Below are 12,262 nucleotides of genomic sequence, written 5' to 3'. Positions count from 1 at the left end.
AATACTTTGGCAATTTAAAAATATGCACTAAAGGTCTTACTTAGAAATTGATCTGGCAGCAATGAAGAACTAGTGTTTTTACCAGGACTTCACTAAGATGATTAATTATATATGGTTAATACATTTATGGATAATTTGTAACACTGGAAGCAAATTTTGAAAGTTCTGTTTCGGTCTCTTGGTATTTAGACAAAAAAAATTCAATTGAAAATAAACCTACAATAAACTGGCAGGGAAACTTTCTTGTAGAACAGAGCAGTATGTGTGAAAACTATGTGGAAAATGTTTGCTTTATGCTGAAAACTTGCTCAATAGCCCAGAGTTGTAGAGGTGAATGAGACTAAAAGGAACACTCTTCAAAGAGCACTGCCAGTAAATAACTTACAAGACACCAAAGGTTTCCAAAAGAGTTTAATAAATAATGAGGTTCTTTCTGTACTGTATAAACTATAAATATACCATGCAGTCCTTTATAACTTAAAATAATTTACAGGCTGAGGTAGGGGGGTCGGAGGGCGCGGGCTCAGGGCCTGGCCGCCTTCCTGCTGAGCACGCAGACGCAGGCGGTGTCGATGCGGATGAACCTCCAGGCCGCCTGCTTGCCCTCCATGGTCAGGGCCTTGACGAAGGTGTGGGTGGTGGTGCAGTACGAGTTCCAGTGCTTGGCGTCGATGCCGCGGCACCCGCCCGACACCGGCTTGGGGTCCCTGCACTTGGTCTCGAAAAAGTACTGCTTAAAGACGTTGTTGTTGATGTTGACCTCGCCCAGCACCGTCACCTCCTTGCCCTTGATGTCGGTGGCCGTGGTTTTGTCCCCGACCCACATGCTGACGCTGTCGCATACCGAGAACTCCCCGCGGTGCAGCACGGGGTGCGTGCTCCTCCTGCTCCTGGCAGTCCTGTTGAGAGCCCCCGCGCCGCTGAGAAATCCCAAATTCCGGCCCTGCCCGGCCACCGGCGGGGGTTGCGTGCTGAACAGCACGCGGGGAGACCGGAAACGCCGCTTCCGAAAAATTTTGGGGTCCACGGTGATGTTTACAGCTTCTCTCCTGCCGAGGCTCCACGTGGCGTGGCCGTGGGATGTGTGCGGAGCCGCCTGGGCAATGCGGTGTCGGTCGCTCCGGGTACTGAGCAGGGAGTGTTCCGCAGGATACTCCAGTGGAGCATTGTCCTCTGACTTGGGAGCCGCCTGTGTGCCGATCAAAAAAGCTACAGTCAGAGTGTAGAACAGCATGGGCATTACGCTATGACCTAGAACGAGAGAGAAAGGCACTGTTACTGCAGTCAGAGTGTAGAACAGCATGGGCATTACACTATGACCTAGAACGAGAGAGAAGGGCACTGTTACTGCAGTCAGAGTGTGGAACAGCATGGGCATTACGCTATGACCTAGAACGAGAGAGAAGGGCGCTGTTACTGCCAGCCAGGTGGGCACAAACTGCTGCCGTTCTGGCCATAAATTTGTCAGACACTGGGGATCCTACGGATTTCATCCGGTATTCATGTGAGTGCCAGATGTTGTTCTTCCGGAAGAGCTCATTCAGACAGCATCAGTGTTCTTAATAAAGCGAGAACATTAGAAAATAATAGCTAGATTATTATTAATTCCTCTGGTATTTGTTGTTAGAGCACTGTTTATGAAGCACTTGTTTGGTGTTATTAATGTGGAGACCATATGGTGACAGCATGTTCCCAGGAGTCAGATCTCTAGTGAGTTTTGCAGCAACCTTTTTGGCCAGGGCCTGTGTCTTGGCTGCAGAGGAGTAAAAGCAGAAGCAGTCCCTTGGCCGAAACAGCTGCCCATTCCCTAAATTTGTCTGCAGAGGTGTTCTTGGGCCTATGGTGGGGGCCACCAAGCCAGGACCTCATGTTTTATCTGTCTTAGGTTGCAATGCAAGATGTAATCAAAAGTCTGTATTCTATTACCAGCTGTTAAACCAGGTGTGGCAGTGTTCTTTATCTCTTCCAGGACCCATCCTCCCTGCAGGGATCTCTGCTGTTCATGGGCCATCCAGGCTTGCTGCATGGCTGAGACAATTCCATCATCCACTGGGAGATGCTCCACCCAGGGGAGGAGCGCAGCATTCCCAGCTGGATAAAACCTGGGACTCAGAACACCAGCACAGCCTGTGTGCACGGGATTGCCAGAGGAAGATCAGACCCATCTCACCACCACTGGGCCTTCAGAGGAGATCTACACCCTTCTCCAGGATCATTGCTTCAACAGAACCATGTCTATCACTGCAGGAGGACTGCAGCCATGTTTTAATTGGTCACCCTGACCAACAGGGTGTCAGGTTGTAATCCGACTCTATCAGTGGGGTTTCTTTTGTTCTGTTTTTATTGTTTGTTGGTTTTATACTAATGATTTTTATTTTAATTTTCATAGTAAAGAACTGTTATTCCCATTCCCATATCTCTGCCTGAAAGTCTCTTAATTTCAAAATTATAATAATTCAGAGGGATGGGGTTTACATTCTCCATTCCAAGGGAGGCTCCTTGCCTTCCTTATCAGACACCTGTCTTTCCAAACCAAGACATGATCACACCCTCAGCAGCCACACTCACCTGCCTCGTGGCCAGGCCCCGCTGCTGGCTGGCTCAGCAGCCTCCAGCAGCTGCCAGCTCTCCCACCTGCCCTTTCAGGACACACCACATCACTGAGTTGGGGCAGAAAAAGCCCAGGCTCCTTCCTCAAAGAGCTCAGGTGTCTGTGTCACAAGGACAGATGGGATTTTTCCACATTCAAGGGCAAATATGGGAGCACTGTGGGTGCCAAGCTATCTCTACGTTGGCATCTTCGATACAGCACAGCTAAAGTCATTATGGCCAAAGTACTGGGAATTCTGGACAGGGAAACACCTGGGGATTTTCTTTCAGAATGCCACGAGCAAGAACTCCCCAAAAGTGCCTGCAGAGCAGATGCTGGTCGTCCTTCAATCCAGAGGATAGGCACATCTGTTTGGGCGTGGAAAAGTGCAAACCAAATGTCTAAACCTTTGTTAAGACCCATTTCACGCTGGAAGAGCAGCAGCAGCAATACCTCGTTGGGCAACTACCATTGTGCTGACTAATCCAGCCACATGTTGGGAATGAGAGGCTTTCAGAAACGCTCCGGAATTGCAGTGAAGGGCAGACATTGTATTTCTTCTGTAAAGACTTAATAAGCAGAGACAGGGTATAAACAGAAAAGGCCGGGTGAGGCTCCTCCCCGTCTCTTTGCCTTGTTTTCCTGACATGTCTCAGCTGGCCCCGAGCTCTGCCGTGGCTGGCCAGCAGGCAGGGAGCCCCAAAGCCACTGGACAAACAGGGTTTTGTACCAGAGGAATTGGGCTCTGCAGTTCCACTGTGATTTCCCAGAATGTCCTAATGTTTTTTCTGGGTGTGGGTCAATTATGGTTGCAGTTCCCCCCTCTCTGTGGAGCTTGCTCAGATTAGAATCCCAAGCAGCGCTAAAGGACTCGACCAGGGTGCTTTGCCAGAGCATAATCCTGTGGAAAATGCAGAACAACCCTAGGATGTCCCACAGGACCTGGTGTGTCTTATCTCAGACAGGAGCTGAAATGACATAAACAGCAGGGTTTGTGCAGGGCTGAGCAAACATTTAGGAAACCAGCAGCCAAGTGAAGGTAGTGACTGAGGAGGGTGGAGAAGCAGAGCCTGCCTGGAGGGGAGGAAAGAAGAGAAAGGCCAAAATCCATGTGAGCACTCGTCTGTGCAACTGTTGGGCTGGAGGCGCTGGGGACAAAGTGATGACGAAGAGAGTCAAATGTTTGTCACAGAGCAAATCCTTACTGTCCCAAAGCCACTTTAGTTTGCTTAAAACAAGGCTGAGGGTTGCTGCTTTCCCACGTGCTGCTCGTGCCGGAGCACTCGTCATCCTCTGTATAAGGAAACAGAGCTGGGTGTAGCTCGGAGCTTGGCTGGGCACCCTCCAGAGAGTAACCCCTTGTTCTACCACCAAATTAAAGTCAGATGGTTCATTGCATCTCTCGGGAGTCAGCTTTCCCGACAGAAATGTTAATGGGAAAGGTTTGCAGAATAAAATCCAGGCACAATTTAGCCATGCCAATAGCAGCCTCAGTGTATTGTGTTTATGTATAAACCCCTTTTTTATTATTTCCTTCTATAGGAAAGAGATGCTGCAATGTCAGCAAAGAGCTGGTTCTGGTTTTGTGCTATACCACGTTTGCTGCTCTAAAATGCAGCTACATTTACCTCCCTTCTCTTGTGTTGCCTGCGCTGAGATTTTTGCTTTAAGGCCATTATCACAAAACCAGAAAGGTCTTGCATGCTTGCCTTTTTTCTTTAATTGCTTTGTATTTCCTCTCCTTGTGCTAAATCATGATGTGGAGTGTGCCCCAAACACAGACAGAATGTATTTGGGAGATGAGGTAACTTTTCTGAAAATTCAGAATGGAATATTTTTATCAATTAGTGAGTTAGTGGAGAATTGAAAGTGACACATTGAAAAAGTGAACTCGACTTGATGACAACACAGGCAAGAGAAGTTAACATTAAAGAATAGGCGTGCCCTGGGCTGTGAGGGCTGTGAACTCTTGCTGGCACATAGAGGTATTTTACAGGCTATTTTGGGGGGTTTGGGGTGTCCCTGCCCATGGCAGGGGGTTGAAACAGGATGAGCTCTAAGGTCCCTTCCAACCCGAACCATTTTGGGATTCTATGATTCTCTCTCCCAACTTTTTCACATAATTAGTTATTAGAGCCTCTGCTGGTGCTTTCTGGAGATGTTTGCGGCGGATGCCTCCTGCAGCCACCTGGACTTGCAGGGGATGTGCAGCTGCCAGTTCCAGTGCTGGGGGTCCATGGGTGCCTGGTGGGAGCCCTGGCCACAAAGGTTACCACAGGAATTGTGAGGCCAAAATCACACCACGTGCACTGACCCCACTTGTGTGCTGGTCGTGTCATGAACCCTTCCTCAGGAGCCTGGTGACTGCAGGCTGCTGTGGGCAGGGAGTGCTGCCTTACCTCTGAGCGGACTGCACGAAGAACTGCTCCCCCAGCAAGGTCTTTATTTCATCCAGAGCTGAGCCGGGCTGGGCTGCACCTTGCCATGGGGCCCTGCTGCTCCTGCCAGCTGCCTGTGCCGTGGCTCACTAGGGGCAGAAGGGTTTGTGTCAGTAATTAGCCAGCTAATCAGTATTGGCAGTGCCATTCCCCCCTTGGCAGCAGGAGCACAGGGACAAACCCCTTTGGCTTTCTGAGCTGTGCATTTTCCCTGTCACAGCATCAAGCTTGTCCGAAGCAGTTCCAGACTTCGCAGAGCAGCACGTTTGTAACACAGGGCTGCCTTTACTCAGCACCTTTACAAGGTTGTGGTTATTGATCCACTGCTTCCCACTCCTCTCAGACAGCTTCCAGGCTCAGCAAACCCGGGAGTGATGCCCTGTGGGGCAGCAATACCTGATGGCACTGCGCAGCAGCCAGGCGCAAACCAGGGCTCGCAGCCCCAGCATCTGTTCTGGGATGCAAGTCTGGTTACAATTAAATTCAGGAGGAGAATCACAGATTGCCATTTATTGGCAGACAAGTATCTGGCTGTGGCTGATATTCGAGAAGAATTGAAGATACAGAACTGACGGGCACATAAAAGCACATACTGAGGTGTTTGTTGTGCCGCTGCTGTAAGGGCAGCAATGACTCCGGTCGTGACCACTACACTGTGAATGCTCACACAGACCCCAGCTAAAGGAAAACCATTATTTCCTTCACCAAGTAAATCCAGCACACTGACACCTTCTCAGCAAAACAAAATTTTCTGATTGCAAATTCATGGCACTGAAAGGGAGAGGAGCATTTTATTAATCTTATTATTCGATGGCTTATCTGCTCCATTTTGTAAGGGAAGTAGGGGTTGAATAAGGTAAATAGGGGTTGGATAAGGTGTACTGCAAAAATCCTGCTGCATTCAGGCTGAAGTGCATTTGCTCAGGAGAACAAGCTGCTAATGCCAAAGCTGGATTCACTTTCCACCTGCGCAGCGTCTGCCCGCGGGAGCTCTGGCTGCCAGCAAAGGCGGCCGCTGGGTTTGGCTCCTACCAACACCCAAGCAGAAGTTACTTGATGTTTAAACCTCCAGCTGAAACCTTCCCAGCCTGTTTCCAGCAGTGCAGGGCACAGCAGTCACCCTGTTACCTGCTCCTTGAGCAGCACTTGTGCAGCGCTTTGGCCGCCCAGCCTCTGTCTGGGGCCGTGGCTCAGTTTCCCCCCCGGGTGTTGCAGCATTTGGGATCTGAGCTGGTTACACTCGTATCAGTGTGTCAGAAAGGTCACACAGAGTTCCAGAATCCGGAGCTCAGTGCTACAGATGGAGTATGCTGTGTTTTTGCAGGAATGTACTAGTGAAGTAATAACCCTTTCAGTGAACTCTGGAGAGTTGAGTACCAGTAATGATAGAGCTATAATGTGCCGGCCACTGCCAAAAATAATCCAACAACTTTTCCAACTGTTCTGCCACCCTAAGAAAACACTGTTTCAGTTCCAACTGGCTGTTTTTTAACCACAAAAGCATTTATTTTCAGCAGGACATTTTTTTTTAAAAGTTCTTTTACTGTCTTTTTCCCGGATTCCTGGCTGTGGTGGAATCCAGTAAATGATGCGGTGTTATTCAGCATCCATAGACTATTCCTCTGTTCTACCACTCCCAGACATTCATAAAATATCCTGCTGAAGTGAGTCTTTCTTCAGCATTTACATGCACACAGGATGACAGACCTGGTGGGTAAAAATATCTCACTTCAATCTTATTTCTTAGTCTCAGCACATGTAGAGTAGAATTAAAAAGTCCCAGACCAGTTTGGTGCCCAGCTGTGGCTGCCCCTGGATCCCTGAAGTGTCCAAGGCCAGGTTGGAAATTGGGGCTTGGAGCAACCTGGGACAGTGGAAGGTGTCTCTGCCCATGGCAGGGGCTTTAAGATGAGCTTTAAGGTCTCTTCCAACCCAAACCAGTCTGGGATTCCACAATTCCGTAATTCTGGAGAGTGGGGAAATGGATCACACCAAGAAGCCGATGGTTCTGTGTCTTGAAAAGCTCTTTGCTTGCAGGACCTGCAAGTGCAACAAGGGCCAAACAAAATGTGTTTGGGGAATTCCCTTTTGTTAAAATTACCCACAGAATCCAAGGAAAAATGGACAAACAGGCAATGTTGCCTGGAAAGTTATTAGGAACGAAAATTTAATAAATGTACTAAATTAATTGTTTCCAATCACAACAGCAGTCAGTGCAGCCTTCTCACTGCCCATTGACCAGATGCCATTAAAGCAGCTCCTACACAGGGAAAAGATAAATTAATGCTCATTTGGCTCAGTCAAACACAGCAAGTAAATTATTTTCTAAATAAAAATAAACATAGTCAATAAACATAAGCATAGGATGTTGTAATCTAAGGCACAATACAATTTGGAATGTTGTTTTCTGTCATTCTTGAAGTTGTTGGCGTGTTTTAGGGATATGCAAAAAATAAACAGAGCTGCTTGGCTGTCAGTGCAGCAAGTGGGAGCGTGGAGGTCACCAAAATAAGCAACAAGTAGTGAATTAATTTTGTCTCATTGCTTCTGGTATTGAGAGAGAAATGAGGGAGGCAGTTGCTGCTGAAGTTGCTGGTAAAAAGAAGGTGCCTCTGGCACATCTCTCATGGAAACACTTTCACAGGTATTCAAGTTATATGAATTAAAATTTAGCAGTAGCAGCTCAGGGAAAAGATTTCTGAGCCCTGAGAGGCCTTGAAGGGAATCCTGAAGCCATTATGACTAAGAGCAGTGTCAGAGACAGAGCTTTTCCTTGATCTTAGCTGATGAGCAAGAAAATGGGAATCTCTAATGGACCCAACATTTCATTCCTCCATTATATCTTCAGTGACTCAGCCTGTAAATAAGAGGTTTATGAGTGCTGGAGAGCCAGCTGGAAGCTACCTGCGTCTCGTACACTTCCTTTTTTATTTTTTTTTAATCCTTTTTTTAAAAAATGCCTCCAGCACTGAAATGTTGCTTTGAGGATTTCTAGGGAGAGCAGTAGACTGAGAAAAATGCAGCTGGGAGCATCGTGTCACCATGACCCTCCTCATCATCAGGATGTGCACCCGGCATCTGCCTCCAGAGCTCTGACTCAGCCTAAACCCAGGTGAAGATAATGACAGGGATGGTTCACAGCCCACTGAGCCTCTGGTAATTTGGGGTGCTCAAGGGGGAATTGCACCATGAGTCTCGACCCATCCCTGGAGGTGCCCAAGGCCAGGTTGGGCACTTGGGTTGGGCTTGGAGCAACCTGGTGATGCCTTAAGTTTGAGCTTTCATGTTTTTCAGATTTCAGTGCTGCCTAGGGGTGCAGTTCTGAGCCTCATAACAAGTTGCTAGTAACCTCTCTTCACAGAGCAGGGGGACAAAACAAATCCTTTCCCTGCTGAAGACCAAGGACGAGTACAAGTCTCAGACCCAAAAGCACAAACAGCGGTGGCTGAAGGGAGAAAACAAGAAGGATGAAACCTCACCACCTGGAGCTGTGGTTGGACAATTAAACCCCAATATGCAAATGGACCAAAACCTATAAAAGTGTGAGACCTTGTGACCATTTATCCATTTTGTGACCATTTTGGCTCCACCTTGGGTGTAGCCCTGTCCTGCCCAAGGTTTACCCTTAAAGACCTTTTAATAAATATCTACTTTATTCTCTTAGCTCTGTCCAGTCTCTGTTCCAGGTCAGCCTTCCCAAGGCGTCACTGGGATAGTGGAATATTCCCTGCCTGTGGCAAGGGGTGCAGTCAGACGATCCTTTCCAACCCAAACCATGCTGTGATGCTCTAGGGCGGGGATGCACAAAATCCAAAGCCAGTGAGGCTTTGGAACACACTTCAGGTTTATTCTGTATTTACTGGGGTATAAGTAATGGAAGTGACTTATTTGCAAGGGCCTAATTTTATCCCTTCTTTCATCCTGAACCAGTCCATCAGCATTTCACTTGCTGGTGTCTCTGTGGAGAAGTCCAAAGAGAGGAAGTGTATTTCCCATCACCTCCATTGACACCCCATTCCCTCGGAGCATTTGGGGCTGGGTGAGGACACTGCGGGGAGAAATCCAGCCTGGAGCCACAGCTGGAGGTTCCTGACAGGTCTGGTGACACGGGACAGGCACAGCTCACCTTTTAAAACTCCCGAGAGGTAAAACCAAAACCAAAAACTCCTAAGAATATAATAATTTGTTTGGCTTCTCGAATTTGTTTAATGGCGTTTGGCATCACGATGCTCTCGCATGTAGAACATGCTCATGGCAATTCAGAGGCATCAACAGTCGTCTAAAATGTGATTCCTTTGGGAAAAACGCCGTGATCTTAGGTCAGGGTGGCCACACCAGCAAAGGCTTGTGACAGGACGCAGCCCTTGCTGTGACAGATTGGCTGTTAGTGAGTGTTGAACGTGCACGGAGCCACCCTGACAGAGCAGAAAGCTTCATCCTGCTGCAGATAACAGAACCAAACTGACAGTTATTAAATAAAAGATGAAGAAATTGTCTCTGATAAAGTGAAGGAAAACACGTCACTTGCAAAACTAGTGACAAATCTGAAAATAAATGACAGAAAACAGCTTTTGGAGGAGCATGTGAATCTGATTCTCCTGAAGTCAATGACCTCAATGGCACAAAGCTGGTAAATTAAATGAGCTAGAAATAAAAATCCTGGCTAGGAGTAAGTTATTGGAGCATATATGGGTTGTATATCATCCCTATATTATCACCCAGTGAAGTAAATCCTAAAATCAATGATTGACATGTGATGATTGCTTTGGAACTTTCCGTATCACCTTGAAGCTGGATATATATATTTTATAGGACTCCAGGGTTTCATATATCCTAATTCATAGGCACCAAGGAGTGACTAAAGATCTCAGGCACTAACTGACAGGAAAACTACCGCAGGATAAATGGGATAAATCCATCCATATCAAGTTGGATGCCTCCATCCCCCCGCAGCTGGCAGCCAGCGTGGGACTGCTGCTCCCTACAATTCCTGTCCAAACACAGCGGGACTCATCCCCTACTACTGCTTAAAACAGTAAGTCCAAAGACCTTCCTGAGGCTGGAGCATGGCCTGCCATTCTCCCCTCTGCACCTTTCTCAGATGGATTTAAATTTGGGAATAATTGGCTTGCTATATTTGGCCCCGAGGTTTCCAATACAAAATTACCAGGAATGCAGGAACTGGAATTTCAGACTTCACAACACTACCAAAATCAAACTGGAATTCAGCTGGGAACAGAAAGTATGAGGGCAGTCAGACTGTGATGTTACATCCCCTCTTACAGCCAAGAGTAGTTAAGGCAGAAAAATACAATATCTTGAGGGCCAGTAAACCTTTCCAACTAGTGATCTTATTCCAGCTATTCAGAAGGGAATATAAATCCTGATTCTTTTCCAAACCCTGATTAATAAGAACCAGCTGAATCCCAGCAGCAACGTTAGCATTTCGTTTTTATTCAGGCTCGTATTTTTCATTTATATTCTCCTTTTTCACTTTTCTACAACTGCACAAATAAACATGGACACGGGCGATTTTTAGCCGTTGCACGTGTTGTAGCGTAAGGCATCAATGCAGTGACTCCAAAAATGAGGGAGAAACCAAAAATGAGCTGGGATGTCATGATCAGATTCCCAGAGGTAGACTCCATCATCTTCAATGTTTCTCTGGATCACGGACTTGGAAAAGAACATTATGTAAGGACAAGGAGCAGCCATAAATTATGGCCAGGGCTTTTCAGACTTTCCCGCTCTATTAATTATTTACATCCAAAAGGAATTTTATCTTCTGCAAATCTTCCAGTGTGTTTATAACTCTTTCAAATGACTCAAGGATATTTTAATGGGGCAGGAATTCTGAGAAGTTCCAAAGGGAAGCTGAAGGGTGTCTGCCCTTGGCAAGTCAGAGTACAGAGGGATGCAGCAAAGGATTGAGTTGAGAGAACTTGAAAACCTCTGTTCTACTGAACTGAGGGCCTGGCTGCACCTGATAACAAATTCTGTAGCTGGAGCAATTCAAACTGATGTGTTGGGGTTTTTTTTTCCATTTAAAAAAAACCCAAAAACCTTAAGGATATAGTCAAAAATCTACAAAATTAAATCTTACGACACGGAGGTGCTCTTGTGTTCACTCAGAGTGCTGAGATAGGGGAGAAGCTGTCAGTGCTGGAACGGAATATTGCTTTGCTTTTTGTGTAGGATTTTTCCATCCAGAAATGTCGAGTGGTTTTACAAACACTTAATAAAATGATCCTCCCCACTCACTTATGGTCAGTAGAATTTACTTCTGCAGCATGTGAAGAACCCAAAGAATAACACAGGATTCTTGCCTAGAGGTAGCAATGTTCCTCTTCTCCATTGCCCACCTCCTTTTGATTTTTTTAGGTGTTTTTTTGTTTTTTTTTTTTAATTTCTAGGATATTCTTTCCCACTTTTAAATCTATTTTACTTTCATGAGACCTACAGAATTCAATTGCCTTCTCAGGGATTGAATTCCCTCTCCTATGATTTATTTTACATTACAATAGGAAAACTCATGACAAAGACTCCTCAGTTGACACCTTTAGAAATCAAATTCCTTATTTTTATTGCAGCTGGAAATGGGTATTGACCCCAGAGCAGCCACAGTCATTCTGTGCCCTTCTTAGTGTAACTCACAAGGAAGAGACAAAACACTTTGAACTATTAAAAAATGTTAATATTTTTCCTTAAACCAGCATACCCCAGGGTGAGTTGTGTGCACAAAAGAACTCAATCATTGGCCTGTTGCTCATTAGCTGTAGGATTTCTGTATTCATTGACAAATCCTGTACATTTGAAAAGTATATTTCCATATTTTCTGGACAACTGGACATAAGCTTTGTGCCCTGCTGTACGTGACGTGACCTTCAGGATTTGGGCAGATATTTGTCTCTCTGCCCCTTGCAAAGCCTCAGTTTTTTCTGCAGATTGTAAAGATGTGGTAATGCTCAAACCCTTGTACTCCACCTGCCCTTCCCATTTGCAATTCAGTTCAAAACGATTTCTTTAGAATTCCAAAAGCACTCCACCACAGAGATGTGAAATACAGTGTGTTTTAAACTAAGTAGATCTAAATAAATAGAGATCCAGTAATGTATTATAATAATAAAAAAATATATTAAGTAACAATCTTAATGTTAAATCTAAACTAAGCAAATACTTCAGCTGGGTGCAAGAAAAACTTTCAGCTTTGAAGCATTTTGCTACTTGCTGGTGG

At 46.0% G+C, this 12,262-nt stretch overlaps 1 protein-coding gene across 3 annotated transcripts in view; it reads right to left on the bottom strand.

The window, feature by feature from the left end:
* Positions 1 to 425: 425 nt before the first annotated feature.
* Positions 426 to 12,262, bottom strand: part of NGF (nerve growth factor) — a 28,472-nt gene continuing 16,635 nt past the window's right edge. The window contains exons 2-3 of one of the 3 annotated variants that reach the window (XM_040085635.2): positions 4,990 to 5,117; positions 426 to 1,251 (exon numbers count right to left, since the gene is read on the bottom strand). In XM_040085635.2, the coding sequence (XP_039941569.1) occupies positions 524 to 1,240 (717 nt within the window). In that variant the 5' untranslated portion in view covers positions 1,241 to 1,251; positions 4,990 to 5,117 and the 3' untranslated portion in view covers positions 426 to 523. The remainder of the gene's footprint in view (positions 1,252 to 4,989; positions 5,118 to 12,262) is intronic. The other 2 variants (XM_040085633.2, XM_040085636.2) reach the window with 2 other exon arrangements.

This window comes from Hirundo rustica, chromosome 24, assembly GCF_015227805.2.
Source record: "Hirundo rustica isolate bHirRus1 chromosome 24, bHirRus1.pri.v3, whole genome shotgun sequence".
NCBI lineage: Eukaryota > Metazoa > Chordata > Aves > Passeriformes > Hirundinidae > Hirundo > Hirundo rustica.
Note: the sequence above shows the minus strand (reverse complement) of the source record. Positions and strands in the feature narration are given on the sequence as shown.